The 25,097-nt window shown below is 55.6% G+C and overlaps 3 protein-coding genes and 2 long non-coding RNA genes across 5 annotated transcripts; 2 read left to right on the forward strand and 3 right to left on the reverse strand.

Moving 5' to 3' along the window:
* Positions 1-2,541: 2,541 nt before the first annotated feature.
* On the reverse strand, positions 2,542-6,663 carry LOC147573977 (uncharacterized). Its single transcript, XR_015243673.1, has 3 exons — positions 6,565-6,663; positions 4,560-4,844; positions 2,542-3,140 (listed from the first exon to the last, which is right to left on the reverse strand). It is a non-coding gene; the product is annotated as an uncharacterized LOC147573977 (long non-coding RNA).
* A 6,665-nt stretch (positions 6,664-13,328) lies between these two features.
* ZMYND15 (zinc finger MYND-type containing 15) lies at positions 13,329-18,220 on the reverse strand. Its single transcript, XM_086685743.1, has 13 exons — positions 17,626-18,220; positions 16,963-17,197; positions 16,709-16,864; positions 16,293-16,453; positions 15,692-15,844; positions 15,299-15,379; positions 15,037-15,153; positions 14,837-14,925; positions 14,657-14,755; positions 14,371-14,524; positions 14,231-14,289; positions 13,801-13,961; positions 13,329-13,625 (listed from the first exon to the last, which is right to left on the reverse strand). Exons 1-13 carry the CDS (start codon positions 18,218-18,220, stop codon positions 13,454-13,456), a joined length of 2,232 nt encoding a protein of 743 aa, XP_086541869.1. The 3' UTR covers positions 13,329-13,453.
* Positions 14,750-17,758, forward strand: LOC147573978 (uncharacterized). The gene is made up of 4 exons (XR_015243802.1): positions 14,750-15,052; positions 15,451-15,501; positions 15,656-17,539; positions 17,653-17,758. It is a non-coding gene; the product is annotated as an uncharacterized LOC147573978 (long non-coding RNA).
* Positions 18,221-19,073: 853 nt separating the features above from the next.
* On the forward strand, positions 19,074-22,744 carry CXCL16 (C-X-C motif chemokine ligand 16). Its single transcript, XM_025920440.2, has 5 exons — positions 19,074-19,352; positions 19,712-19,850; positions 20,117-20,199; positions 21,071-21,490; positions 22,115-22,744. Exons 1-5 carry the CDS (start codon positions 19,286-19,288, stop codon positions 22,159-22,161), a joined length of 756 nt encoding a protein of 251 aa, XP_025776225.1. The 5' UTR covers positions 19,074-19,285; the 3' UTR covers positions 22,162-22,744.
* Positions 22,688-24,321, reverse strand: MED11 (mediator complex subunit 11). The gene is made up of 3 exons (XM_025920426.2): positions 24,146-24,321; positions 23,865-23,995; positions 22,688-23,219 (listed from the first exon to the last, which is right to left on the reverse strand). The coding sequence occupies exons 1-3, from the start codon at positions 24,228-24,230 to the stop codon at positions 23,082-23,084; spliced, it is 354 nt and encodes a 117-aa protein (XP_025776211.1). The 5' UTR covers positions 24,231-24,321; the 3' UTR covers positions 22,688-23,081.
* Between the last annotated feature and the right edge of the window lie 776 nt (positions 24,322-25,097).

Raw genomic sequence — 25,097 nt, forward strand, 5'->3', positions numbered from 1 at the left:
CAGTTTTGGGTCCCAGTAACCAAATGGACAGGCGTTTTGTTTCCTGCGGTGGGGGAGTCAAGGCCGTGGAGGTGGAAGGTGGGAAGGAAGACTCCTTAACCTCTTCCCTGTTACCCCCAGGAGAGTGCCTAAGCGTTGCAGTGAAGGCTGCTTAACCCCTTATAAAGTCGCGAGCCGTTGGCCCTTCAACGGTGTGGGGCTGGGGAGTCGAAACCCACGTGTAACTTCGGATCTCCCCCACCCCCCACCCCGCCAGCTTGAGAGTGATGTACTACCATAGACCAGAAGCCTTTCCGAGAACACGAGCAGTCGACGAATACACCTTCTGTATATTATAAACTGTATTCTTGCAATAAAACAACAGAAGGGGCGCCCAGGTGGCTCAGTGGGTCGAGCGCCCGACTCCCGATTTCGGCTCAGGTCGTGATCTCCTGGTCGTGGGTTGGAGCCCCGCGTGGGGTTGTCCTGATGGTGCGGAGCCGGCTTGGGGTGGGGGGGGGGGGGTGGGTCTCTGTCTCTCTGCCCCTCCCCCACTCGCGCAAGCGCACGCGTGCTCTCTTTCTCTCTCTAAAGTAAAAACAGAAGAGTGTTAGTAAGAAAGTCATAAGAAAGAGAAAATACATTTACAGCACCGTCCTGTATTTATTGCAAAAACCCGTGTATATACGGACCCACGCGGTTCGAACCCATGTTGTTCAAGAGTCAATTGTACATTTATTTCAGGGTCACTCTCTGCTCAGTGCTACCGAGAGGTGTGGGTCACATCCTAATTAGGGACCGCTGAGCAGCAAGGAACAGCCCCCAGCAGGGGGCAGCCTGGCTGGGACCACAGGATGCTCTGTCCCCTCCGTAGGTTCCCCTCTGGCTGGCCCTTCTGGGTGATGTATTCATCTGCTGGGGCTGAGGAACAAAGGACCACGGACTTGGGGGCTTAAACAGCAGAAATTTACTCTCACGGTTCTGGAAGCCCGAAGGCCAGCATCAGGAGGTTGTCCAGGGCTGGTGGCTGCTTCTTCTTCTTCTTCTTCTTCTTTTTTATTTTTTAAAAATTTATTAATTTTTGAAAGACAGAAAGAGCGTAAGCGGGGGAGGGGCAGAGAGAGAGGGCGACACAGAATCCAAAGCAGGCTGCAGGCTCTGAGCTGTCAGCACAGAGCCCGACCCGGGGCTCGAACCCAAGGACCATGAGATCATGACCTGAGCCGAAGTCGGACGCCCAACCGAGCCACCCAGGCGCCCCTGGCCTGGCTGCCTCTGAGTGCGCTTTCTCTGGCTTCCTTTTCCCTGTGACTTCGCGTGATCTTCCCTCTGTACGTGTCTCTGCCCCAATTTCCTCTTTTTATAAGGACATCGGTCATTTTGGGTAAAGCCCCACTGTGGTGACGTCACTTTATTTAAAGACCCTACTTCTGGATACAGCCACATGTTGAAGTCCTGGAGCCTAGAACTTCAACATAGGACTTTACAGGAGCCACAGTGGGGCACTAACAGGTGTGGAAACCTCCCTTCCAACCTTGGGGCCAGATTGGAACAGATTGGAACCGCGGGGCCAGACTGTGTCTGTAATTCTGTCACTATTATCTGGGGACGGCAGGAAGGCGATGTGTTTAATTTTTCTTTTTTTTTTTTTTAACGTTTATTTATTTTTGAGACAGAGAGAGACAGAGCATGAACGGGGGAGGGTCAGAGAGAGAGGGAGACATAGAATCGGAAACAGGCTCCAGGCTCTGAGCTGTCAGCACAGAGCCCAATGTGGGGCTTGAACTCACGAACCGTGAGATCATGACCTGAGCCGAAGTCGGACACTTAACCGACCGAGCCACCCAGGCGCCCCAGTTTAATTTCTTGATTAATTGCCATGTTATTTTGCTCTCAACTTTGCACCAAGAAATGCAAGTTAAAAATGCTTTTTTAGGGGCGCCTGGGTGGCTCAGTCGGTTAAGCGTCTGTTGATTTCAGCTCAGGTCATGTTCTCACTGTTCCTGAGTTCGAGCTCTGCTTCTGGCTCTGGACTGATGATGCAGAGCCTACTTGGGATTCTCTCTCTCTCTCTCTCTCTCTCTGTGCCTTTCCCCCGCTCACATGCACTCGCTCTGTCTCTAAAAAAAAAAAAAAAAATTATTAGAAAATAAATAAAATAAAATCTTTTAAAAAATATGTAATGGGTTGGGATGGGAAGATGTGACATAACTCACCAGGCTTTGACAGATGGAGTAGGAAAAAAATATGCAAAGGTACAAAGGTATTGAGAATCTAAGTGATAATAAGGTTGCTTGATTAATTAGCCACTCATTCAACAAATATTTATTGAACCTGGATGATGTACATCAGGCCAGTTGCTGGATGTCAGGAATACAGCAGTGGTCAGTCATAAATTATCCATCCTGGGGCTTGTGTTCAAATACTTGACCTTTGTATCTTATAAATGGAGAACACACCTTTTCACTGCCAATGAAACATTCACAAATCAACATTAGACCCTGAAAGAAATTCCAAGTTCCTCAAACCTGAAACTGACCTGGCCACGTTCTCTGACCCCCAGTGCAATAAACTGGAAACTTCCAAGCGTTTGTAACAAAACCCAACCCCTTTAGGACCCTGAGGCAGTCCTAAATAAATTTTTTAAAGTGTATTTATTTATTTATTTATTTATTTATTTATTTATTTTAGCAATCTCTACACCCAACGTGGTGCTAGAACCCACAACCCCGAGATCAAGAGTCTCAACGCTCCAGAGACTGAGTCAGCCTGGTGCCCTGGCCCTAAATAGTTTTTGACCAATGAGAAAATCCAGATTGTAAACACGGATGATTATAAATAGGCTCTGAGACCGTATCATGACGAAACGTGAAGAATAAACGGCACCAGATGATTGAGTACTTAATCATAATTAGCTGGGCTTGGTTCTAGAGACATGGCCTACGTTATCTTCTATAACCCTTAGGACAGGCGTAGCAAGGTGACCCCGTTGTAAAGTAGGCACTCGGCACATGTTTGCAGAATGAGTCTACGTGGCTCAGAGAAGCTGAGTAACTTGCCTAAGACCACACAGCTGGGACCGCTCAAGCCGGGACTTGAACTCGGGCCTGTCAGACTCTAAGTCCTGTACTCGTGATTGGTCTGGTGCCTCATCCACAGGCCTGATGACGTAGGCAGAGGGGAAGTGCCGAGATGTAAAAAAAAAAAAAAAAAATTTAATGTTTGTTTATTTTTGAGACAGACAGAAACAGGATGCAAGCAGGGGAGGGGCAGAGAGAGAGGGAGACGCAGAATCCGAAGCAGGTTCCAGGCTCTGAGCTGTCGGCACAGAGCCCGACTCGGGGCTCGAACTCACAAACTGTGAGATCATGACTTGAGGGAAGTCGGACGCTTAACCAACTGAGCCACGCAGGCGCCCTGATACCAGGCACTGCTGAACATGCTGGGGGTTCAGTTGGGAGGGGCAAACAGTAAGCACGTAAGCCAATGAATGCACAGCCTTCGGTAGCAATGAATCGTGCAGAAAAATAGGAGTTTAGGCGCTGAAGTCACAGCTGTTGAGGACTGCTGTCATTCCGGGGGCCCGGGAAGGGCTTTCTGAGGCAGGGGCGACCAGGAAAGAAGGCAGGTTTGGCAGGGAGAGTGTGGGGTGCAGCCAACAGCATGTGCAAAGGCCCTGGGGATGAGCGTGGGCTGTGGCAGGCGTGGCAGAGGGGCGGAGCGGTCCGAGCTTGGCGAGCCAGGGGAGAGCAGGGGAGAGAGGTGAAGAGGGAGCTGACCCCGAGATCTGGAGTTGGTGATGGGATGGGGCTGCCATTATCAACATGAGGAGGCGGGGGGGGGGGGGGGGGGGGGAGGGGCGAGGCAGGAGTGGGGCAGGGCTGGGAGAGGGAGGGTGGGGGACAAAAGAGGGGAGAGAATAGGAGGCGGGCAAGAGGTGGAGGGGCCAGGAGAGGGTCGTCTGGTGAGGCCTGGGGAAGACCAGGGCAGTGTGAGTCCTGGAGGCCAAGGCCGAGTTCCGAGGAGGGAGGGCAGCTTCGTGAAATGCGCCCCCCCCCCGGAGGGTGGGACCTGCCTATGGGGTCTGGCAAGACCGTCTCGACAAGGGCGCCTCCATCGGAGTGGCGGGGATGGGAACGGGGGGGACAGAGGTGACCAAGGCACCCAAGGGGCAAATTCAACACAAAAGATCAAGGAACAAACAGAGAGGAATTTGCAGGGAGCGGTCACGGTGAGAAGTCCCAGGGGAAAGATGAGCAGTGGCCTCTCTGGAGAGGGAAGAACCGGGATGGCTGGCCGAGGGTGGCGATGAAGTGCTGCCCTCTGGGGAGCGAGGCGGTGCGCAGTCGTCCGTCCAGAGAACCCAGGAGGGCAGGGCTGAGAGCCTCCGGGTGCTTCACCGCTGGGGACTCACGGCGAGACCCGCAGCCCCCAGCCGTGCTGGGGAGCTCGGGCACAGTGTCCCCGTCGGTGGGGTTTGGTCCAGTCGCGCTTGGGGTTTTGCAAGTAAGGTGGCGGCGGGGGGCGAGAGACCTCAGAGTGGAAGCAGCAGCAGGGAGGCCGAAAGACACGTGCCTCACCTCAGGATGCGAGCCATGTGGGAGAGACCACCGTCCCTTCGAGGACTCAGTTCGGAGCAGAGCCAAGTTCCCATGAGAGCAAGAGGGCAGCTGAGAAACGGTCTGATGGTTTGAGGCACGATGGGGGGAGGTAGGAGGTCGTCACTCGGGGATAAGCCCTGGCAAACGTGGACTTCGGGGGGTGGCGGGTGGCCAACAGGGTTAGAAGGCGTCTCTGGGAAAGTGGAGGGTTCGTCTCAGTTGTGGGTTCCGTCCTGGGCTTGTCCTCTCCAGCACTTTGCTGGGCTAGTAATGACAATGTGCAGCATCTATGGAAGCCTCTGTGCCAAAGACCTCGTAAGCATCTAGGTTTAGTGATCTGCCTCGTGCTCATGACAGTCCTATTGCTGTCCCCTTTCTGCAGGTGGGGAAACAGATGCAGAGAGGGTAACTTGTCCAAGATCGTGAAGCTAGTAAGTGGGGAGCCTGGATTCTAACTCAGGCATCTGACCCCTGAGGCTTGTCTTTTTTTTTTTTTTAAGAAGGTATTTTATTTTATTTTCATTCATGTTTATTTATTTATTTTGAGAGAGAGGGAGCAAACGCAAGCAGGGAGGGGCAGAGAGAGAGAGAGAGAGAGAGAGAGAATCTCAAGCAGGCTCTGTGCTGACAGCATAGAGCCCGACGCGGGGCTCGAACTTATGGGCTGTGAAATCATGACCTGAGCTGAAGTCAGATGCTTAACCGACTGAGCCACCCAGGCGCCAGTAAGGCGATATTTTAACTAACCTAATATATCTAAACTGTTGTTATTTAACCATGTAATCAATGTAAAATATTATTAACGAGATATTTACTTCTTTTCTCCATAATAATAAGTCTTCAAAGCTGAGTTTGCATTTTACACCTGAGGCACATGAAGTCAAGACTTGCCCGGGGTGCCTGGGTGGCTCAGTCGGTTAAGGGTCCGACTTCCGCCCAGGTCATGATCTCACGGTTCATGAGTTCAAGCCCCGTGTCAGGCTCTGTGCTGACAGCTCAGAGCCTGGAGCCTGCTTCGAATTCTGTGTCTCCCTCTCTCTCTGCCCCTACCCTGCTCACACTCTGTCTTTCAAAAATAAATAAACATTAAAAACAAACAAACAAACAGTGATGAGGCGGGCGGTGTCAGGTAGAGTTTAGTGATCTTTCTAGAAGCTCGCTGATCCATTTCCAGGAGCTGTCCCCCCCTCCCTTAAATCTCTCTGTGAATTTCACAGAAAATTCGGCAGACGTGTTTGTGATTCTGTTCATGGCCAATCATGAAGGGGAAATAAAAGCCTTTCAAAAGTAAGCCCTCTGTTATCTGTTCCGGGAAGTTGTGTTGTTTTCCGAGAAGCAGTTTCCCAAGAGGTTACAAGCACATATTGTTTCCAGGCTCCCCTACTGACCTTGGTGACCTGACTTAACCTTCCCGTGCCTCAGTCTTCTCATCTGTAAAATGGGGGATACTAAGAACACAGGACCTCCAGGTTTGTTACGAGGATGAAACTTACTCACATATGTAAATAAAGCGCTTAGAACACAGTCTGACTTGACTAAGCCCTGCGTGCACATTGCCTCTTTGTGTTTTCCGTGCCAGGCCAACAGAGCGTGGCTCTCACACGAGATTCTCCAGGGTTCCGGGTCTGAATCTGCCTGGGTTCCGACCAGGTTTGTCTAAGCCCAGCACCCATGACCTACCTCCAGCCACTGACTGAGCGACCACGCAGAAGAAAGTCAGCAAGACTAGAGAAGCCAACCACACCGTCGGCCGACAGCTGACACCTTTCACCCAACGCCAGCAAGCTTCACGTTTTTGTCAAGCGCCCACGGGACATATACAAGACGGACCCTCTCCCGGCCCCCGAGACCAGGCTCTGGAATCACACAGGGCGTGCTCTCTGACCACGAGGTACGCAAACTGGAAATCAATGAGAGAAAGACAGCAGGAGACTCTCCAAACACTTGGGAGACTAAAGCCATGACCTCCTGAGCAGGTGGGTACCCGTATCCATGGTGCCTCCTGTCCCTCCTGGGCTATGCTCCCAGTGCAAAGTGACAGCTCCCAAACCCTCTGGTCGTCCGGCCGCCAGCGCCATTCTTCTGGGTTCTTTGGGGTTTTCAGTGTCCTCCCCCCTCAGAGCCACACCGTGTCCCCTGAGAAGGGGGAGGAGCTCCCTCTGTGGGTGACTTTGTGTCCTGAGATCAGGCGCTGTCTTGGTTGGGACTAGGGCCCCACACAGATCCCTGTTGCCTTCCTTCCCCCTGATACGGACTTCCCTTCCTTGGTCCTCGGCCAGAGACTCCGCGCAAAGCAATCCCCCACCCACCAGGCAGGCTCAGGCTATTTTGTGTCCCGGGACACTCTCTACTTCCTCTTTCATTTATCGCAGAGAAAAATCAGGAATGTCCCAACTGTCCCCAATGTGGGCCTGGGTATGTCGCGTTCATAAAGTAAATCAGCTTGAGCCATCGATGAAGAGAGACTGCATGAGGACGCGGACATCCGTTGGGTCACGTGTTATATGAAAAAAAGCAGGCTGGTTGGCACCGTGTCCATCTAGGTCATTAAAGCTTTGTAAAAAGATGCGTGGAGGGGGTCACCTGGGTGGCACGGTCGGTTAAGCATCTGCCTCGACGTTGTCTCGGGTCAAGGTCTCGCGGTTCGTGAGCTCAAGACCCGCATCGGGCTCTGCGCTGACAGTGTGGAGCCTGCTTGGGATTCTCTCTCTCTCTCAAAATAAATACATAAACTTAAAAAAAAAAAAAAAAAAGGATGTGCAGAGGCTGTGAACCCACCGACACGGTGACAGTGGCTGTCCCCGGGTGTTGGGATTAAGGGTCCTTTGAATTTTCTTCTTAGGGTTGCCTCTAATTCGCACCCCCCCTTCCCTGCCCTTTCCAGTCTGCACCCGCCACTCTATCGAATGCTCCCGCGTCCCGGTCCGGCGTCCAGGGGACACTTCATCACCTTATCTTCCCTGACGCACCCTGTGTCAGCATCTGACACAGCTGACCACCCTCTCTCTGTTTACGGTCTCTCCCGGCTTTCCTGCCGCCCTCAGGACTTGTCATGCCCCTGCCGGCCCCTCTTCCTCCTTGTCCTGTCCTGCACCAGGATTCTGCTGAGAAGGCACCTCGCTCTCTCCGGACGCTGTCCCCCACCCCTGGCTGTGTGACCCCCGCCCCCATCACTCTGTCAGCTGCCTCTGGAGTCACGAGGAGGCCCACAGAGGGCTCACGTTTCACAGGGCCTCCTGAACTCCTCGCCCTTCTCTCCGACCCCCTTCTAGCTACTTAACTCCACTCCTCACGTCCATGGCCGTGCTGTCACGAGCAGGTGGCTCTTGTGTCTGTCTCGCTGCCCCAGCTGGGAGCCACCAGCACTCTTCATTTCTTGGCCCCAGTATCTGTTCGCTGATGCTACCCGGCTCCTCATTAGCCCTAACGTCCATCTGCTTGTCCCCAACATCGAAGGCACCATAAGCTCTCGCCCGCATTTTTACCAAAGCCTCCGAGTGGGTGGGTCTCCTCAAGTCTTAACCCTCCCAGGGTCCGTTCGTCCCTCCAATCTAGCAGGGATATGTTCCTGAAACTCCTGTAGTAAGTGCTGAGTGGCTGTTATAAGCAAAAGGCGTAGTTATAAACAAGGCAGGTGTCCCCTGACATGGAATTTACTTTTTCGAATGTGTTGGAGGAGGTGTAATGAACGTAAATAAATAAATGAGATAACCAAGTAACTGATAATTGCTCAATGAAAATGGAAGAGTAATGTGATGGAGAGTAAGGAAAGAAGTAGTTTAAAGAAGCCTCACCTCATTCTAAACTCCGAACCCCTTGTAGTTTCTCCCAAAGGCCTTACTTACTTTTGCCCCAGGACCTTTGCACATGCCGTGACCATCTTTTCTCTTCTTTACCTGGCTAACTCCTACTTGTCCTTCAGGGTCACTGCTTAGATGTCATTTCTAACAAGAAGCCCTCGCTGATACCCCAAGGCTGTCTTTTTTTTTTTTTTTTAATTTTTTTTTTCAACGTTTATTTATTTTTGGGACAGAGAGAGACAGAGCATGAACGGGGGAGGGGCAGAGAGAGAGGGAGACACAGCATCGGAAACAGGCTCCAGGCTCTGAGCCATCAGCCCAGAGCCCGACGCGGGGCTCGAACTCACGGACCGCGAGATCGTGACCTGGCTGAAGTCGGACGCTTAACCGACTGCGCCACCCAGGCGCCCCCCCAAGGCTGTCTTAAGTGCCTCTTCTGTCTCTAAGTCTGTAGCTTTTTCACCCTCACAGCAATCACACTGTACCGTAACTTTCTGGTTACTTCTCTGTGTCTTCCAGGCCTCCTTCTAAGCCAGTGACTTTCAGATGTTTTGACCATGGTCTACAGTGAGGAATGCATTTCATATCATGACGCAACACACATATAAACATATATGGTGCGGGGCGCCTGGGGGGCTCAGTTGGTTAAGTATCTGACTTCGGCTCAGGTCATGGTCTCGTGGTTCGTGGGTTCGAGCCCTATACCGGTACTGTGCTGACAGCTCAGAGCCTGGAGCCTGCTTTGGATTCTGTGTTGTAAGGGTTAAATTGTAGTGTAGGGCTAATGCTTAGCTTGAAAAATAACAGCTTTGTGTTGACACTGAAGGTTAAGAGACAACAGCCTTGCTTTGCTCTGGTAAACTACGCCTCATACCCTTGTAAATTAGGCTTCACCAATTAAGGAAACAAAAGTTCAAAGAAAAGAGAGTCAGAGGCAGGGTCAAGGAGATCCACTGGTTGCAACTTAGAGGCAGAAAGTCTAAAGTAAACACCTCATTAGGCAACTGTTTCTAACTCATCTGGAAACTGTTTCTTTGTTCTTTTCCCAGGTGATGATAAAACGATGTGATGGTTATAAAAACTCTGTACCCCGGCTGTTCGGGGCCACACTCTTATCAAGAGTGTTGGTCCCGATCCGTCAGCCTTGCCTCTCATTGTAATAAACTTTGTTGTGACTGTCACTGGTGCCCGTAGCATTCTGTTTCAGGAGTCGTGTGGATGCAACAGTGTCTCCTCTCTCTGCCCGACGTCCTCTACTTGCCCTCTCTCTCTCTCTCTCAAAAACAAACATTAAACAATTTTTAAAAATAGAACGCTGTTTGAGGCCCACTAAATTGACTTTATAAACTCTCATAAATCTGCATTTTGAAAATCTTCCTTTCTAAGTTTATTTAAGTAATCTCTACATCAAACATGGGGAGCTCGAACTCACAACCCCTGAGATCAAAGTTGGATGCTCTTCCGACTGAGCCAGCCAGGCGCCCCTGCTTTTTGAAAATCCTGCCTTAACCAGGGGTCGCTGTGCTTTCCTATGAAAAGCCTGTTAGCAAATATTTTAGGCTTTGTGGGGCCGTATGGTTTGTCACAAGCACAAGTCTGTTTGAATCATTCAAGTAGCCACAGACAACACATAAATAGTTGTGGGTCTATTTCATCATAGATTTAGGGACACTGCAATTTGAAGCTCATAACAATTTTCACATCACAAAACGTTCTTCTTTTGACTTCGTAGCCTGCAGGTCGTACGAAAGGGCCAGATTTGGCCGGAGGCCACAGCCTGCTGGCCCCCGCCGTGGACTGAAAGCTTCACGGAGCCAGAAAGCATGTCTGTTCTCCCCGTCGCCTCTCTAAAGTACAGCACGAAGCCTCGTGTGCATTCAATCAGTACTGAGGAAGTGAATTATTAAAGACAGCAACTCGTAAATTAAACATTTTTGTGCTACAGGTACCGTATGCTTATGGAAAAAAATGAGCCACACGGCTGAGTCAAATGAGCCAGCAAATCCTTAGTAATCCTACCAGTAGGAGATAACCATATCCTTTCATATGCGGTAGACAGCAGGAATTTAGGGAAAGGTTATTTTCTGGCCAAGAGAGTGGTAAAAAGCTCCATTCCCCCTCAATTCAGCAGGGATCTAGGCTTCCCTTTTAGAGTTTTAGGGTGCTGAGGGCTCAGCTGGGGGGTGCGGGTGGGCGGGTCTACCCTTATCTGGGAGTCAAGGAAGTTGTACTTTCCTAAGGAAGTGATGTTTAGGCTGAGAAGGAATCCGTTGAGCAAGAACACGGGGGAAGTTCCACAATGTCTTTATTTGGAGGCTGCTGGCTGGAGGGTGGAGAGGGGGCGGAAGGTGGCATGAACCCTGCCTGGAGGTTGGCAGAGGCCACTCGAGAAGGGCCTTTCCCAGCTGGATCTATCTACCCCCTTACAGGCACTAAAGGAAGACAGACAAATTAAAAAAAAAAAAAAAAAAATCCCAAGTCAGCGGTCGGCCAGATCCAGGATGAGAAACTTTCTACAGGACAAATGATTCAGTTTCTCACAGTGGCATGAAAACAAAAAAGAAAGAAAAAAGACAGGGAATCCCCTTACAGAGTAAAAGAGACCAATGGGACACAGCAGCCAAAGCCACGTGTGGACCTTGTTTCTTTCTTTCTTTCTTTTTTTAATGTGTATTTATTTTTAAGGGTGGGGGAGCAGAGAGAAGGAGACACAGAATCCGAAGCAGGCTCCAGGCTCGGAGCTGTCAGCACAGAGCCCGACGCCGGGGCTTGAACTCACAGACCATGAGATCATGACCTGAGCGGAAGCCGGTCGCTTAACCCACTGAGCCCCCCAGGCGCCCTGGACCTTGTTTATTTCTTGATTGCAACAAACCAGCTGTAAAAGCCATCTTTGAGATAATCGAAGAAATTTGAACGTGAATTGGGTATTACAAGATATTAAAGAATAAATGCTAACTTTTTCGGTGTGATAATGGCCTCGTGGTTACAATTTTTTCAAAGCCCTTATGAGTTAGTTATAGATGCATATGAGTAAGATGACTGATGTCTGGGCTGTGCCTTCAAACACTCTGGGGAAAAGCTGGGGGTGTGATATTGTGATATGATAATATATATTTTGTGTGTGTCCCAGTTCCTGGCACAGTGCTTCTTAAAATCTTGGAATTTCCCAAGTAATAGGGGAGAGAGGAGGGTCTTATGTTACTCACAATACGGCCTTTTGAACAGTACCTGAGTGTATGCTAATGCGGTGACTCTTGGCGGCTGACAGCTGGCTTCCGGATTATTCCCCGGGGAATGACTTCCTGCCTGTCCGGATTGTGTAAGGACACCTGTGGTTGTTCCATAGGGAGCTGTGGGTCCCACATTGCCCCAAACATGCTCTCCTACCCTGCAGCATTTAAAACCAAAGACAGGGGGCGCCTGGGTGGCTCAGTCGGTTAAGGGTCGGACTTTGGTTCAGGTCATGATCTCAGGGTTAGTGAGTTCAAGCCCCGTGTCGAGCTCTGTGCTGACACCTCAGAGCCTGGAGCCTGCCTCGGATTCTGTGTCTCCCCCTGTCTCTCTGACCCTCCCCTGCTCACTCTCTGTCTCTTGAAAATAAATAAATGTTAAAAATGTTTTTCAGAACTCTTTTTAAAATTTCATTTTAGCTATTATAGATGCAAACCAGGGGATTGTGTATTTCACTTTCTTTTTCTTATTAATTTGCATTTCCTTATGCAGCCAGTGAACCAGCTCCCTGGAGCCTACTTGGAGTTCTGTCTCCCTCTCTCTCTCCCTGCTGCCCCTCCCTTGTGCCTCTCTCTCTCTCAAAATACATAAACAAAACATTATAAAAAATGAAATAATTTTTAGATTTATAGGTGAGCTGCAAAGACAGAATGTTCCTGTACCCCTTCACCCATTTTCCTTTAACGTTATGTCTTAAACCACCACAGTGTGTTTATGGAAACTGAGACATTAGCACAGACACCATACCTTTAGCTAAATATAGATTTTATTTGGATTCCCCAGTTTTTTCCACCAAAGTCCTTTCTTTGCCCCAGGATCCGACCCAGGATACCACGTCATCTTTAGACATCATGTCCCCTCTGTCTCTTCCAGTCTGTCACAGTTTCTTGGTCTTTCCTCGCCTCTCGTGACTTTGACACTTTGGCAGGAGTGGTCATGCGTTCTGTAGACTGTCCCACAGGTTGGATTCGTCCGATGTTTTCTCAGGATGAGACAGAGCTTAGGGATTCTTAGGAAGAACACTAAGGTGATGGGGCCTCATTGCAACAGGTCGGGGAGCACATGACAGCAACATGACTTACTCACTGGGGGAAAGTGGCGTGTGCCAAGCTTCTCTGTTACTTTTCCCTTTCTGTACTTAGCCACGGAGGCACTAAGCCCAGCCCACACTCACGGGGATTTTAAGAATGGAGGAGAGGGGATTGAAGCAGGGGACTAATGCCCTAGGGGGAATTCTCTGCCTGGTGAACCAACAGGTGAACTTCAATGCCTTTGGCAGGCTGACTCAGAAGTTGGCCCTTCACTGGATATGCGGAACGAGAGAAGGTGGAGACCGGACGGAGGAGGGCCCAGGGTTGGGTGGCCTGGGGCCCTTCGCTGCCTCTAAACCACGGGGTCTGTGCGCCCCTCGGAGCCTGTATGCTTTTGCCCTGCCTGCTAGTGAGAAGCCACTTTCCCCTTCTCGGGTCTTGCGTTGGGGCAGGTCCCCGAGGGTTACAGGGGCCTGGAAATGACTTACCACCCCCCCCACACACACACACCCCAGGAGTTTGGGATTGCCAAGGAGGGTCGGAGCCGCGGGGAAGAGAGGCGACAGCCATGGCGGGGCCGAAAGAAGCCGGAGGCAAATGAGTCATCCCGAAATCCTTTCCTCTCCTCCGCGTTTAAGGACCCCGTCCGGGGCGTATAACCGGAAGGCGCGTGACTCAGTGGCTTCAAACGAGCACTTTTATTTACCTCCGCGCGATCCGCCAAACGCCTCCCCCCGGCCGTGCGCGGCTCCGATCTGCTTTCGGGGGCGTGTTGGGCGGGGGGCGCCGGGCGGCCACACCCGGGTCCTCACCTGCGCCGGCGGGCCCCCCGCCCGGGTTTCTTCTCCCCTCGGCGTCTGCGGGCGGGGGCGGGGGGCGCGGCGGGGGGCGGGGCCTGGGGCGCGGGCCCCGGCGCCGGGCGGGCCCCGCCCCCCTGCGGGGGCTTGTAGACCAGGTGGAAGATGAAGGCGTTGCAGTACCTGAGGGGGCGTGGCGCCGTCAGGGAGGGGCGGGGCGGCCCGAGAGGGACACGCCCCCGGGGCGGGGCGGCAGGTGCAGGCGGCGGGAGCCCGCGGGGGCGGGGCCGGGGGCCGGGGCCGAGCAGGGGGTCCCAGGAGGAGGGCGGAGGACCCCGCGGGGGTCGCGGGCAGTTACCAGGGCATGCAGTTGTCGGCCGCTCGCAGGCGAAAAGGGGAGCGGAAGGGATTGGGCCTCGGGGGGCTGGTGCCCCCTCCCGTGGCCACCGCCATGGTCTGGTCGTCCATCACACAGCCGTACTCGCTGCTCTCGGTGAAGAAGGCCGGCACTCGGAGGGACTAGGGGTGGGGGCGGGGCGCGGGCCTCAGACTCTCCCAGCGGCGCCGCACCCCAATCCCTCCCCGGGCGCCAGCGGCAGACGGGGGTGGCGGGGGGGGGAGAGGCACGAGTCAGGCAGACACACAGACAGACAGACGGACGGACAGGACCGGGAGGACCCTGGGCGCGCCCCGTGTCCGGAGCGGATGGTGGGAAGAAGAGGCTTTCGGAAAAGGAGGAGGGATCGGGGCAGGAGGAGAGAGCAGGTCCCTTTTGCCCCATCCCCCACCTGGAGCCGGGGCAGCGAGCTCAGCCAGGTGTCCTTGAGACCGAAGCCGGAGTTAAACCCTGCAGAGAGAGGGAGAGCGGGCAGATGCTGTCGCCCGTGGCCTTCTCCCGCCTCCCCACACGCCTACCCCAGGCTCTTACCGATAACCAGGTCAGGTTTGGGCCCCTGGAGCAGGTGGTAGGGCCGTGCAGACACCTTGATCTGCAGGTCCCTGCGGCCCCCCTTCTCCTTGGTCCCGGAGCTGAGCCGCCCCGATACCCCGGAACCAGGACGGACAGACACTTCTGGGCCATCCTGGGGAGCCAGGAGCGGAGTGGAGAAAGGGCTAGACGTTAGGGCACTGGGAAGCTGCCTTAGGCAACACAGGGGAGAGCGGGAGGGAGGCGGGAGAGCAGGCCCCACCCCCACCTGCCCACCAGCCCTCACCCTCTGCAGGGTAAAATGCTGCTGGTCACTCTCAGGGGGCAGGCCGTCGCCCACAAACTGCAGCTCTAGGGCCACGTGGGGGAGCAGGACCAAGAGCTCCTGAAGGACAGAGAAGACAGATCAGGGGCTCACCTGGCACGCACCTCCACGTACCCAACCTTCTGTCCCGGAGGGACTTACCCAGAACACCATGACCAGGTCAAACTCCTTCCCGGCCTCCACCACGTGGATTTTCAGTGACTGCTTGTTCTGGATGTTGAGCTCAGGGACTGGGGGAGAAGCTGGCCACTTAAGAAGATGGTCTCCCTTCCCCTCGTCCCCCTCCAGCCCCCTGCCCCCTTGCCCCCTGCACTTCTGTCCCCCTGCTCGGCTCTCCTTACAGGACTGGGGCACCAGGTGGGTGATGACATAGTACACAGTCAGCGGGTAGGTGAGAAGCACAGCCATGGGGGAGTCCAAGCCGAGGCCCCTCCACGTGTAGTAATCCTGCCATGAGCCTGGGGAGAGTGGGTTACTGAGGGACCTGGTCCAGGCCTGGACCCCAGCCCCTCCAGTCTAACAGCGCCCTTTTTCTCCGCCACCCAGACTGCGTCCTCCGGTCTCTGTCTCTATCTGTGGCTCCCTTAAGGCCCCCCAGCTCACCAAAGAGGCTCCTGGGTGGATCTGGGGGCACAGGAGGCATCAGGGCAGGCCCATCCCCCTGGAGAAGCTGGTAGGGATCTCCTGAGAGGAAGGAAGGAAGATGATCCTGGTGTCAGACCCCCATCGAGCCCTTCCCCCTCTTCCTTCCAAAGGAGTTGTATTCCCCGGAGCTGTAAGCAAGAGCAGTGGACAGTGGCCTGTGGGTGAGGCTTCTGGGAAGGGGCGGGCAGGGGTGACTTCCCTGAGGACTGGGGATACGTCTACGATAGCCCTGGGGGTGATGGTGGAGTTTGGTGCTTATGCAGAGGCGTTATCTGGGATCCGGACAACTTGTTTCTCTCCCGTCCTTCCCTCTAGGCTGAGGGGCCCGTGCCTGAAGAGAACCCCACAAACCACTGAGAAGAAGACTGAGGGATGGCGTGCTGCCCCGGGGGTGCCTGGGCGTGCCAGGGCCTGGAATCAGCATGCTGAGCTGGGTCCAGTAGCCACGAGTGAGGCCCCGTGAGGCCAGGAAGGCCTCCTTGTTGAAGGTTTCACTGGTCACCTCTGCAGAAGGAGGAGGGGAGGGGTTGAGGGCCTGGTGGCCAGGACCCCAGACTACAGCTCTGCTCAGTTTCTCCCAAGGACCCTGGGTCTGAATCTCGTTCTGAGTGTCTACAGCATAGCAGGTGTAAACACCACAGAATCCTTAGAACGATTTTCCGGGCTTGAGCATTTGTTAATATACTTATATTGCAGATGAGGAAACAGAGCGTCTAAAAAGTCAAGTCACCAGTTAGGGGTGGAGCTGGGCTGCCCGGATCCCCTGAGCTCCCTCAGGGACCCAGGCACACACTCCTCAGCCCCAGACCCTGTGTTCAGCTCCAGGGGTCTAGTCCCCAGCCCTTGTTTCTGGGATCCAGCCCCCAGCACTACTAACCCGTCAGCCCCAGGACCCCGTAGCCGCGCACCCAGCCCCGGTTCCTCCCACCCCATCTTGATCTCCTGGTGGTACCTGCGGCGTAGGTAAAAGGCAGAGTTGCCAGTTCTCCGGCACGTTCCATGAAGGCCGCGAGCCTCGGGCACCAAAACCGGTGGCTCACGTCATCCGGACATCGCCGCCAGTCGGCCCGGAGACAAGACTCTCCGCAGTACAAGACCGCACTACACTGGGGGCTGGGGGCACGGGGGGGTGGGGACACCCGGCGTTAATCTCTGGAGGCCCTCGGTCTGCTGTCTGTCCGTCCTGCAGCTGCCCATATATCACCTGGTCTGTTTTCCTGTATATTCTGCTGTCAACAGCTGCCCTTTCCCTCCTTTTACTTCCCTGTCCCCCATTCTGTCTCCCGGGCCCCCCAGCGGCCAGCTTTGTCTTGTTTGCCTGACTGCTGGGGTCTTCCTCCCTGTCACCCCATCTTTCTGGCTGCTCACCAAGGTGTCAGCTTCACTTCAAAGCTATGTCTGCGACAGACGTGGCAGGTTCGAGCCCGAAGGGAGGCAAACGTGAAGCCTGGCCGGGGACCCCATGTCCGCATCGGCGTCTTGGCTAACTTCACTCCCAGCCTCGGGACCAGACTCTCCAGCTCTCTGAGTGGGGGTGGAGACGGAGTCAGCCTCGGGGTTGCTCAGGAGTCCAGACCCCTAGCTCCCCCCACCCCTCGATCCCAGATACTGGATTTCTGTACCGATGCAGCTGGGCATCTCCCACAGTCAGCTGTCGGGGCTTTCGAGGGTCTCCGGAGCCCATGGGGCAGGCCATGCTGTGGCAGAGGAGAGCATAGGCCCGAGGGGCCAGGTTCTCTGGCCCGGAGCCCTTGCCTGCACTGCCCTGGGCTCCATCCATTAGTAGGTCAATGCCCAAGATGGTGCCATGTTCGTCTGTTACCAGCAAGAGGCAGGAAAGGTGCAGGGGGGCAGCCTCTGGGGAAGAAGGGGAAAGTCAGGGGTGTGAACACAACACCAGGCCTAGGGGGGCTGGGCAAGTCAACAAAATGAACAGGAGGGACCAGGGAGAGAGGACGTGACTCATCTGCTGGGGCCAACTGCTGCACAGGCAGAAATGCAGGCCTGCTGTTGCAACTTTAAATGTTTCTTGAGTTTGTTTGGCTTTTAATTTCAATGTATAAATGTTGGCTCAAATTTAAAAAAAAAAAACAACAAACAAACCAAAAACCAAAAAACATTGTGGGTCAATGAAAACACCTTTTCGGGCGACATCAGCCTGCAGGCCACCGTCAGTGACTCCTGGCCAGGCTCTGAGAGGTATAGGAGGTCTTCCAAAGCGGGGGGAGGGGGGGGCGTGCAGAGAGGGGTCAGGGCAGGGCCAGGCCCCCACCCCGGGGTCTTACCACTTCTCTGCCCCTTCCTCCTCTCAGGGACTGCTTCGTCCTCTGCCTTATCTTCTCGGCAGCAATCCTGGGCACCTCCTCCACCTCCTGCCTCTTGCTCCGGCTCCTCTGGCCTCCCTGGAGGGTTTGCTTCCTGCGGGGAGTCCCTGCTGGTAGGGGCAGGGGCCCCATTTTTGTCTGGATCTACCTTCTCCAAGCCTGCACCCTCCTCCTCTCCATTCTCTTCCTCCTCCTCCTCCTCCTCCTCCTCTGCTTCCTCCCCTTCCTCCAGGCTGACAAAACTGACATAGGGGCTTAGGTCTCGCAGGTGGAGTGGGGGCTCATCTCCCAGGAACTGGGCAGCCCCCAGGCCCGATCCAGGGCCTGGCTCTGCTCCTTGCCCCAGGCTGATGCCCACATTACGGTTGGGCAGAACATGCAGCACCCAAAGGGCGGGGTCCTGGGGCAGCCTTCTGATCTGCGTCTCCAGCTGGCGCCAGCGGCCCTCAAGGCTGGCCCCCACAGCCCCGCGCTCCGTCGCGAACTTTCGGAACCAGCCAAACAGGAGGGCAGCGAAATCAAGGAATTCATCCCGGTATCCAGATACAAACTCCATGTCTTCAGGGCCACAGGGGCCTGGGCCCAGACTGAGCAGAGGAACGGATGTATGGTGAGGGGAGTTTGGGGCCGGGTCACAAGATGGGGAGGGCGTGGGTCTGAGGGTCACGTACGAGGGGAACCTCTGGATTGGAGGAATGTTAGGAGCAGAGGCTAGTTTGCGGGGCTCAGGGTGGGAATGGGGAATAGACTTGGAAGGGGGCGAGGAGGCTTTAAGATGAGTAGTCACGAGAGAGGCGGTATTGGGGGTTCAAACCCTCAGGACCGGGGTTCGAGCGGTGAGCAGGTTTGGAGGGCCAACCCGAGGGGAAGGGTTTGGGCAGGAGGCAAGACTCTGGGATCCGTCGGAGCCGGGGCATCCCTCCGTCTTGGATCGGTTCGGCGGGGAGCCCCAGGGGACCCAGCCCCTCCCGGCCGCTCCGCTCCTCCGGTACCTGCAGCCGCCACCACTTTTCGAAGGTAAATACCTCGGGGCTGGCTGGGGGGTGGGGTGGGGGGCGCGGGTGTGACGTCAGGGCCGCCCGAGGCCGCCCTCGGTGGCCACGCCCCGCGCGTCGGGAGCGCGCGCCGAGGGGGCCAGGCCGGTGTGCGGCCCCCGCCCGGACTTCCCCGGCCGGCATCACCGGCATGTGACCCGGGCGCGCCGGGAAGCGAAAGCGCGTCGGAGTCCTGGCGCTCGAGGCCTGACCTGGGCGGGCGGACGGCAGCCGGAGTCAGCCCGTCGGGCCTCCCGTCCCCCGCGCAGCCGGCTTTTCCTTTGCTTTCGGCGCGCGTTCCCGGCGGGCGCGGGGGCGCGGGGGCGCGGGGGGCGCGGGGGCGCGGGGGCGCGGGGACGCGGGGGCGCGGGGACGCGGGGGCGCGGGGCCCCGCCTCCGGGGTTTTCCCCGCGGCGGGAGGCGCGGTCCGCGCGGTCCCCGCAGTACCGACCGCGCTGTCGGTTCGGACGGTGCGTGCGCGGCAGGAGGGCGCCGCCAGCTCGCGCAGCCCCCCGACCCGGGCTCGCGCCCACGGGACCGGGAGGAACTCTTTGGACGCCGCGCTCCGGTGCCGCCGGGTCCCCGACATGAGGCGGCCCTGGGGACTCCGGTCCCTAGCTCTCCTCCTCCTGCTGGAGCTGCTGCCTCGGCCAGGTTCGTCCGGAGCGGGGTGGCGCCCAGACTCCCGAGTCCGGGAACGGGACGGGATGGGAGGGGGGCGCCGAGGGCCGCAGGGTTGTGGTGGGTAAGTAAGTGCCGAGCCCGGGTCCCCAGGCCGCCGGGGCAGTGAGGGGGCCAGCTGCCTGAGGTTGGGGACAGGCTGGGGGACGCCTGGGCTGGGGGACGATCAGGGACGCGTTTGGCGGTGTGATGGGTGGGTTGTGCCCGGTGGTCAGATCCCGGGATCTAGCGAAGAGGCTGCAACGGAGCAGTGGGTTGGAGCTTCGGTGGCAGCCGGGGGAGCCCCTCCGGCCGGGAACCTGTGCCGACTACCTCTGTCCTGTCCCGCTCAGGCGTTGGCAACGAGGGCAGCGTCACTGGCAGCTGTTACTGCGGGACAACAATTTCTTCCGGCTCCCCTCCAAAGCGTCAGTTACTGGCACATCTCCGAAAGCACCTGAAAGTGTATCATCGCTGTAACTCCTACATCCGGTAAGCTCACTGACCGCTGGGGAGGGCAGCGCCTCTGGGTGGCGCGAGGACCCCCTCTGGTCAAACTGGAACCCCTGGGAGCCCCCTCTCTGGGTTATGTTTGCTCCACATTGTCCACAGCTTTGTTTCCCTGTCTTACGTACGTGGGAATTTCCTGTTCTGGGAAAAAGGTCTCACTTGCTGTTGGTGATGACCTCACATCTTTGGAATGAGGAAAGGGTTGGGATAAGGGGTGCAGCTTGTGAGACCCCGCCTTTTCTCGGCAGGTTCCAGCTACCTGCCCGGAGTGTGTGTGGGGGCAGCAGAGACCAATGGGTTCAAGAACTGATGAACTGCTTTGATCTCAGAGGTACGAGCTTTCCCCCCTCCTCCCTGAGATCTGTTTCCAGGGCTGCGTCCTCCCCCTTACAGTCTTCTTTACCTAGCTCCTCTCCTGTGACACCTCACTTTTCTATGGTTTCTGGTGCCGGCCAAAGCCCCTTCCGTCCCACTTCCCCCAACATCATTCACTGTGACTTTATTAAGGAAATTTAAAGATATACACAAAAGTTGAAAGAACTGTATAGCGAGCATCCAGATACCCATGGCCTGGGTTCTACGGTATGTGGCTTTTATATATTCATATTTTATGCATTTTGTGTAGTTTGTACGCATAAATATAGCTTATATTTTACAATATCAGGTTTCCAACATGAAAGCCATATTTGCCTTAGCGTGTGTCCATCTGTCTGTCCGTCCTTCCATCCACCATCGGCCCACCTTACTTTCCGATGCATTTCCAAGTCTGCTGCAGGCACGACCTCACATCATTTCAGCATGTACGTTAGGCTCCAGAGACCTACATTATTGCGTTTAAGCCTCCTAGCTACTGTGGCTGTTGGTACTAACATTATCCCTGCTTTACGACTGAAAGAAAGGAGTCCCAGAGAGGCTGAGAGGCAAGGGACAGGTCACACAACTGCTTTGTAGCAGAGCCAGGGTCCCCCCACCCCCACCCCTGGGGTCGCTCTACCTCCCAGCGCAGAGCGCATGCCTGTTGCAGTGGTTCCCTGTTGAGGTCGGCTCACTTCCTCGCCCCCCACTTTCCCCTCTGCCTCTGCCTTCCTCTTCTGGCCTTCTGCTGTTACCTTGATGTTCTCCTTGATGTACCACTATTCCCTCTGCGTCTTCACCTTGTCCCTCATCTCAGAGCCCTGATCCCTTACTTCTTGCCTCTCCAGAATGTGGACATGTGGACGCTGGGAGCGCGGCCTCCCGGCAGCACTCACCTCCCCCCAGCAGCCAGGTTCCTGAGCCCACAGAAACGGCACCTTTAGACCTGGGCTCCCCTGCCCAGACGCACCTGCCACCTGCCGTGTGGTCCACCCAGGCACCCACACTTCCAGCAGGAGCGCCGTCCTCGGATGAAAAGCTCGCCCACATCAACGAAACTGCTACACCCACTGTGGGCCTCGGGCTTGGGGCTGGGCCTGAGGCTGGGGAGAAGCAGAAGCAGTTGGAAGACAATGTGGGACCGACATCTGGGACACCAGCTACGGTCCCTGTGGTATCCCTCCTGGCCATCACCCTTGCTCTCACCATTGTCCTCTTGTACATCCTGTGCCAGAGGAGGAGGGAGCAGTGCTGGCAGCAGTCTCCAGGTAGGCTGGGTCTCTAGGCCCCTCTCCTGGGGACCCAGAGCCTCCTGGGCAGGGATCCTGCCCCTGGTAGCTCCTAGTTGGCTGGAAACCTGCCCTAGGCAGTCAGTTATGAAGGCTGTCTACACTGTGGATCATAGGCAATGAGAGAAGAGTCAGCTAGAGACTATAGACTAGAGAGGGAGATGAGGCAGGGTTGGGGCGCCTGGGTGGCTCAGCCGGTTAGGCATCCGACTTCGGCTCAGGTCATGATCTCGCAGTCTGTGAGTTCGAGCCCGCGTCGGGCTCTGTGCAGACAGCTTAGAGCCTGGAGCTTGCTTTGGATTCTGTGTCTCCCTCTCTCTCTGCTCCTCTCTCACTCGTGCTGTCTCTCTCTCCTTGAAAAATAAATAAACACATTAAAAACAAAAATTAAAACAAGACAAAAAACAGTCTGGGTTTGGAGCAAGATCAGGAAGACAGCAGAACGTGGGAGCCATTCATTTAACTCACAGATCTTTACTGAGCACCTGTTGTGTTACTAGGTCGTATGGCTAATGTTTTGGGATCTAACTCCCCAGGTCAAGCTCTTCCCCTAAACTTCTCTTGATCTCAGAGCTCATCTCGAAATTTCCTTATCTCTTCCAGATCTACAGCTCCATTACACACCTGTGGCATCAGACTCCAACGCTTGAGCTAAGAATGGACATCTCCGAGGGCAGCCATTGTGATTGATTCAGCCCCCTATGCATTGAATTGATACATTAGAATGATCTCTGGCGCCTGGTGGGCACTCTAGCTGTTTTCTGGTTAATGTGCAAGTAACCAAGCGCTGCCCTCTTGTGGACCCTTCCTATTTTTTTCTACACAATCCTGTAAAATCCATCTTCTAATGTGATCTCTTGGATAAAGTCTTCATGTGTGTTTTTAATCACTAAAGATTATTTTTATAATTATTGACTCTTCCTTCTGCAAACGTGGCCTTCAACCCCTTGCTCCCTTACCGCAGTTCTTGGCTTCAACCTCTCTGCTGAGGGTCTCCCCACTTGCCCCCGTCTCTCTTCACACACCAGCTGTTCCTCCCTCCTGCTTCCTCTCCCACAGTGCAGGCCTGGGCTTTCCCACCCCCGCTCCCCGGCGGGGCGCCACGCAGTTTGGTTTCATTTCCCCCAATCCCTGTATCACCCACGTATGTTCCAGTGAGAGTCTGGGCTCCTTGCCTTTCTTGCTACTGTTTTTATTATTAAAGCCCTTAGTTCTTGTTTTTGCTTCTTTCAATGAAGAACGTGTCTTCATTGGTCCCGTCTGCAGAGGCCTGCGACAGGGTCACACGGTGTTGGAGGAAGTGGGTTTGGTGTCTGAATCTCTGTCTGTCTGAGCTCGCCAGCACTTTCGTGGAGGGCAGGAGCAGGAACCAGGGCAGAGTTGTGGCAGGCTTGGTCTGCCAAGTTTCTCCACCCCCCACTTTCAGTCCCTTTGTCCCCATATCCTCTGGCCAGCAGGGCGTGTATGTGGCGGCCCACACTACCCCTTGCACAGGTGTCTGGGTTCTGTCCCGGGTGAGGACAGGCCCTGTCCCGGGTCCTCCTCCGAGCTCTCACTCCACCTGCTTGGCCTAGTTTTCCAGCATCTGCTCACAGGTTCGGGCCACATCACTGAGCTTGAGGCGAGCGTAGTCCACTCGCTTCAGGGCCATCTGACAGTCCTTCCTCGAAGAGTAGCTGGAACCCTCATGGGGCTGCCCCGTGGCCACCTAGGGGACATTCACATTGATCGGTGAAGCACCCCTTCCCTTCCCCATCTCCCCACCCAAGCATCCGGTCTCCTGTATCATTTTCTTCCTTGAGTGTGAATCCATTATGGCACATGGGCGGTGGCTGGGTGACCTTGGGTAAATCACTTAACTTCTCTTAACCTCATCTGTAAAATGTGGGTAACAACAACTACTTCCTAGAGCTGTTGTAGGAATAGATAACGCAGCGTCTGGCATGCTGCAAAATCTTAGCAAATGGTTGTTGCTGTTGTAATGACTTCAGAACCCTCTCGACCCTGTCCCTTTTCTCCACGTAACCACTTCAAACCCACGAGGTCAGGTCAAGTTCCTAAGTGCAAAGTCCTGTGGGTTTGGCATTGTTTACAAGTCCTTGGGAATTCCCTGTCCCAGTAGCTCATGTGATGCAGAGCAGTGAGGCAGGCGGGCCTGCCTTCAGGACTTTCTTTTTAGAAGGAGAAGCCAGCCCTGGAGAGGGGAGGTTCTGCCAAGGGTCATCCGGCTGGGTCGTGGGTGGTGCCAGTGTGGACGGCCAAGTCCCATCTGGCTCCAAAGGTCAACGATCCCCGAAGGCTAACGCTTAGGCAGAGGGCCGGGTGGGCGCGCAGGACCTCCCAGCACACACACCTGGGTGAGGTAGCGGATCTGAGCCGACAGCTCCGCTTCCACGTGCTGCACCGACGCCGTGAAGGCCGCCGCCTGCCGGTCCAAGAGCCGCTCGTTGCTTTTCTCCTTGGACAATTCCAGGATCACGGTACCTGCGGGGCGGAGAGAGGGCGGGGCTGGCCGGGTGCTGCCCCGCCCCGGGACCCGCCCCGGGACCCGCCCCGCAGCGCGAGCACTCGGGCTCCCTCCCGTCCCCACTGCGTGGCGCAGGGCGGCGCAAGTACCGCCGTCGCGTCCCGAACCTGCATTCTGGAGAATGGCGCCGATTTCCCGCTCGATGTCTTCCAGGGCGCGCAGCCTCTCGTTCGCCAGGCTGTAGGTCGCCATGGTCACTCCGGGACTCCTCCGCGGGGTTTTCTTCTTCGGCGAAACTCGACGCTCGAGCCCGGAAGTGGCTGTCAGCTTGCGCCTGCGCAGGTCGCTCTCTAGCTGAGACTACAATTCCCAGGATGCTCAGCGCAGCCTCGCCTTGCTGGGGCGGGGTAGTCACCCGGTGAACTACAACTCCCAGGGTGCCGTGCGCACGCCCCGGTCTGCGCCGCCGCCGCCACCTCGCGACCACCTGTGGTAAGAGGCGGTGGTGAAACATTTCATTCCTTGGACTGAGGTCATTCAGACCTGTCCGCTTTCGCGACACTGCCCTGGGGTATCTATTTGATTTCTTCTATGAGAATTTATCGCGCGTCTGCTGGTGCCGGGTGGCGATGGCGGCAGCTCTGGGGTGTCCCTCCGGACTGGACGGCCGTGGGCTCTGTCGGCGTCCGGCGAGGCCGGGGCAGAGCCTGACTTGGTGAGTGTTGCGTTGTTCGTCCTAGCGCTTCCTCCTGAGCTGCAGCCCCACTGAAGCACAGGCTTGGCAATCTCAGCCTTTCCCCCTTTCCGCTTCCCTATTACGCGGTGGGGTCTGGGGGTCCGGAGGTGAAGGGGATGGAGCCCCACGTGACAGTGAGGTCGATGTTTGCCGAGAGGCACGCTCAGGGTGCCCCTTCGGGAGCACAGAGCGAGGATTTTGGGGTGCAGCCTTGCCAGAATCGGGTCTTAGGGGTTAATTAACCCGGTGACTGGGAGGTTGGATGGAAAAGGGGATCAGCGCGGCAGGTGCATGGTGCTGAGAAGGGGCCTGCCCGGCCCAGCCCAAGTACAGCAAGGCGTTCGGCTCGGCCCCAGTGAGTGGAGTGTGGCAGCGGCCAGACT

This window comes from Puma concolor, chromosome E1 (assembly GCF_028749965.1).
Source record: "Puma concolor isolate L17-30 chromosome E1, mPumCon1.1.hap2, whole genome shotgun sequence".
Taxonomy (NCBI): Eukaryota; Metazoa; Chordata; class Mammalia; order Carnivora; family Felidae; genus Puma; species Puma concolor.

Excerpts from the sequence above, each read along its gene's own strand:
- ZMYND15 (XM_086685743.1), bottom strand. The coding sequence starts at position 18,220 with ATGGAGTTTGTATCTGGATACCGGGATGAATTCCTTGATTTCGCTGCC. Across the intron at positions 16,865-16,962 it reads GGAGATGCCCAGCTGCATCG|AGAGCTGGAGAGTCTGGTCC; the intron begins GTACAGAAATCC and ends ACCCCCACTCAG. Across the intron at positions 13,962-14,230 it reads GCTCGCTGCCCCGGCTCCAG|TCCCTCCGAGTGCCGGCCTT; the intron begins GTGGGGGATGGG and ends CCCCACCCCTAG.
- CXCL16 (XM_025920440.2), top strand. The coding sequence starts at position 19,286 with ATGAGGCGGCCCTGGGGACTCCGGTCCCTAGCTCTCCTCCTCCTGCTG. Across the intron at positions 19,353-19,711 it reads GGAGCTGCTGCCTCGGCCAG|GCGTTGGCAACGAGGGCAGC; the intron begins GTTCGTCCGGAG and ends TGTCCCGCTCAG. Across the intron at positions 21,491-22,114 it reads GTGCTGGCAGCAGTCTCCAG|ATCTACAGCTCCATTACACA; the intron begins GTAGGCTGGGTC and ends TATCTCTTCCAG.
- MED11 (XM_025920426.2), bottom strand. The coding sequence starts at position 24,230 with ATGGCGACCTACAGCCTGGCGAACGAGAGGCTGCGCGCCCTGGAAGAC. Across the intron at positions 23,996-24,145 it reads CGCCATTCTCCAGAATGCAG|GTACCGTGATCCTGGAATTG; the intron begins GTTCGGGACGCG and ends TCCGCCCCGCAG. Across the intron at positions 23,220-23,864 it reads AGATCCGCTACCTCACCCAG|GTGGCCACGGGGCAGCCCCA; the intron begins GTGTGTGTGCTG and ends AATGTCCCCTAG.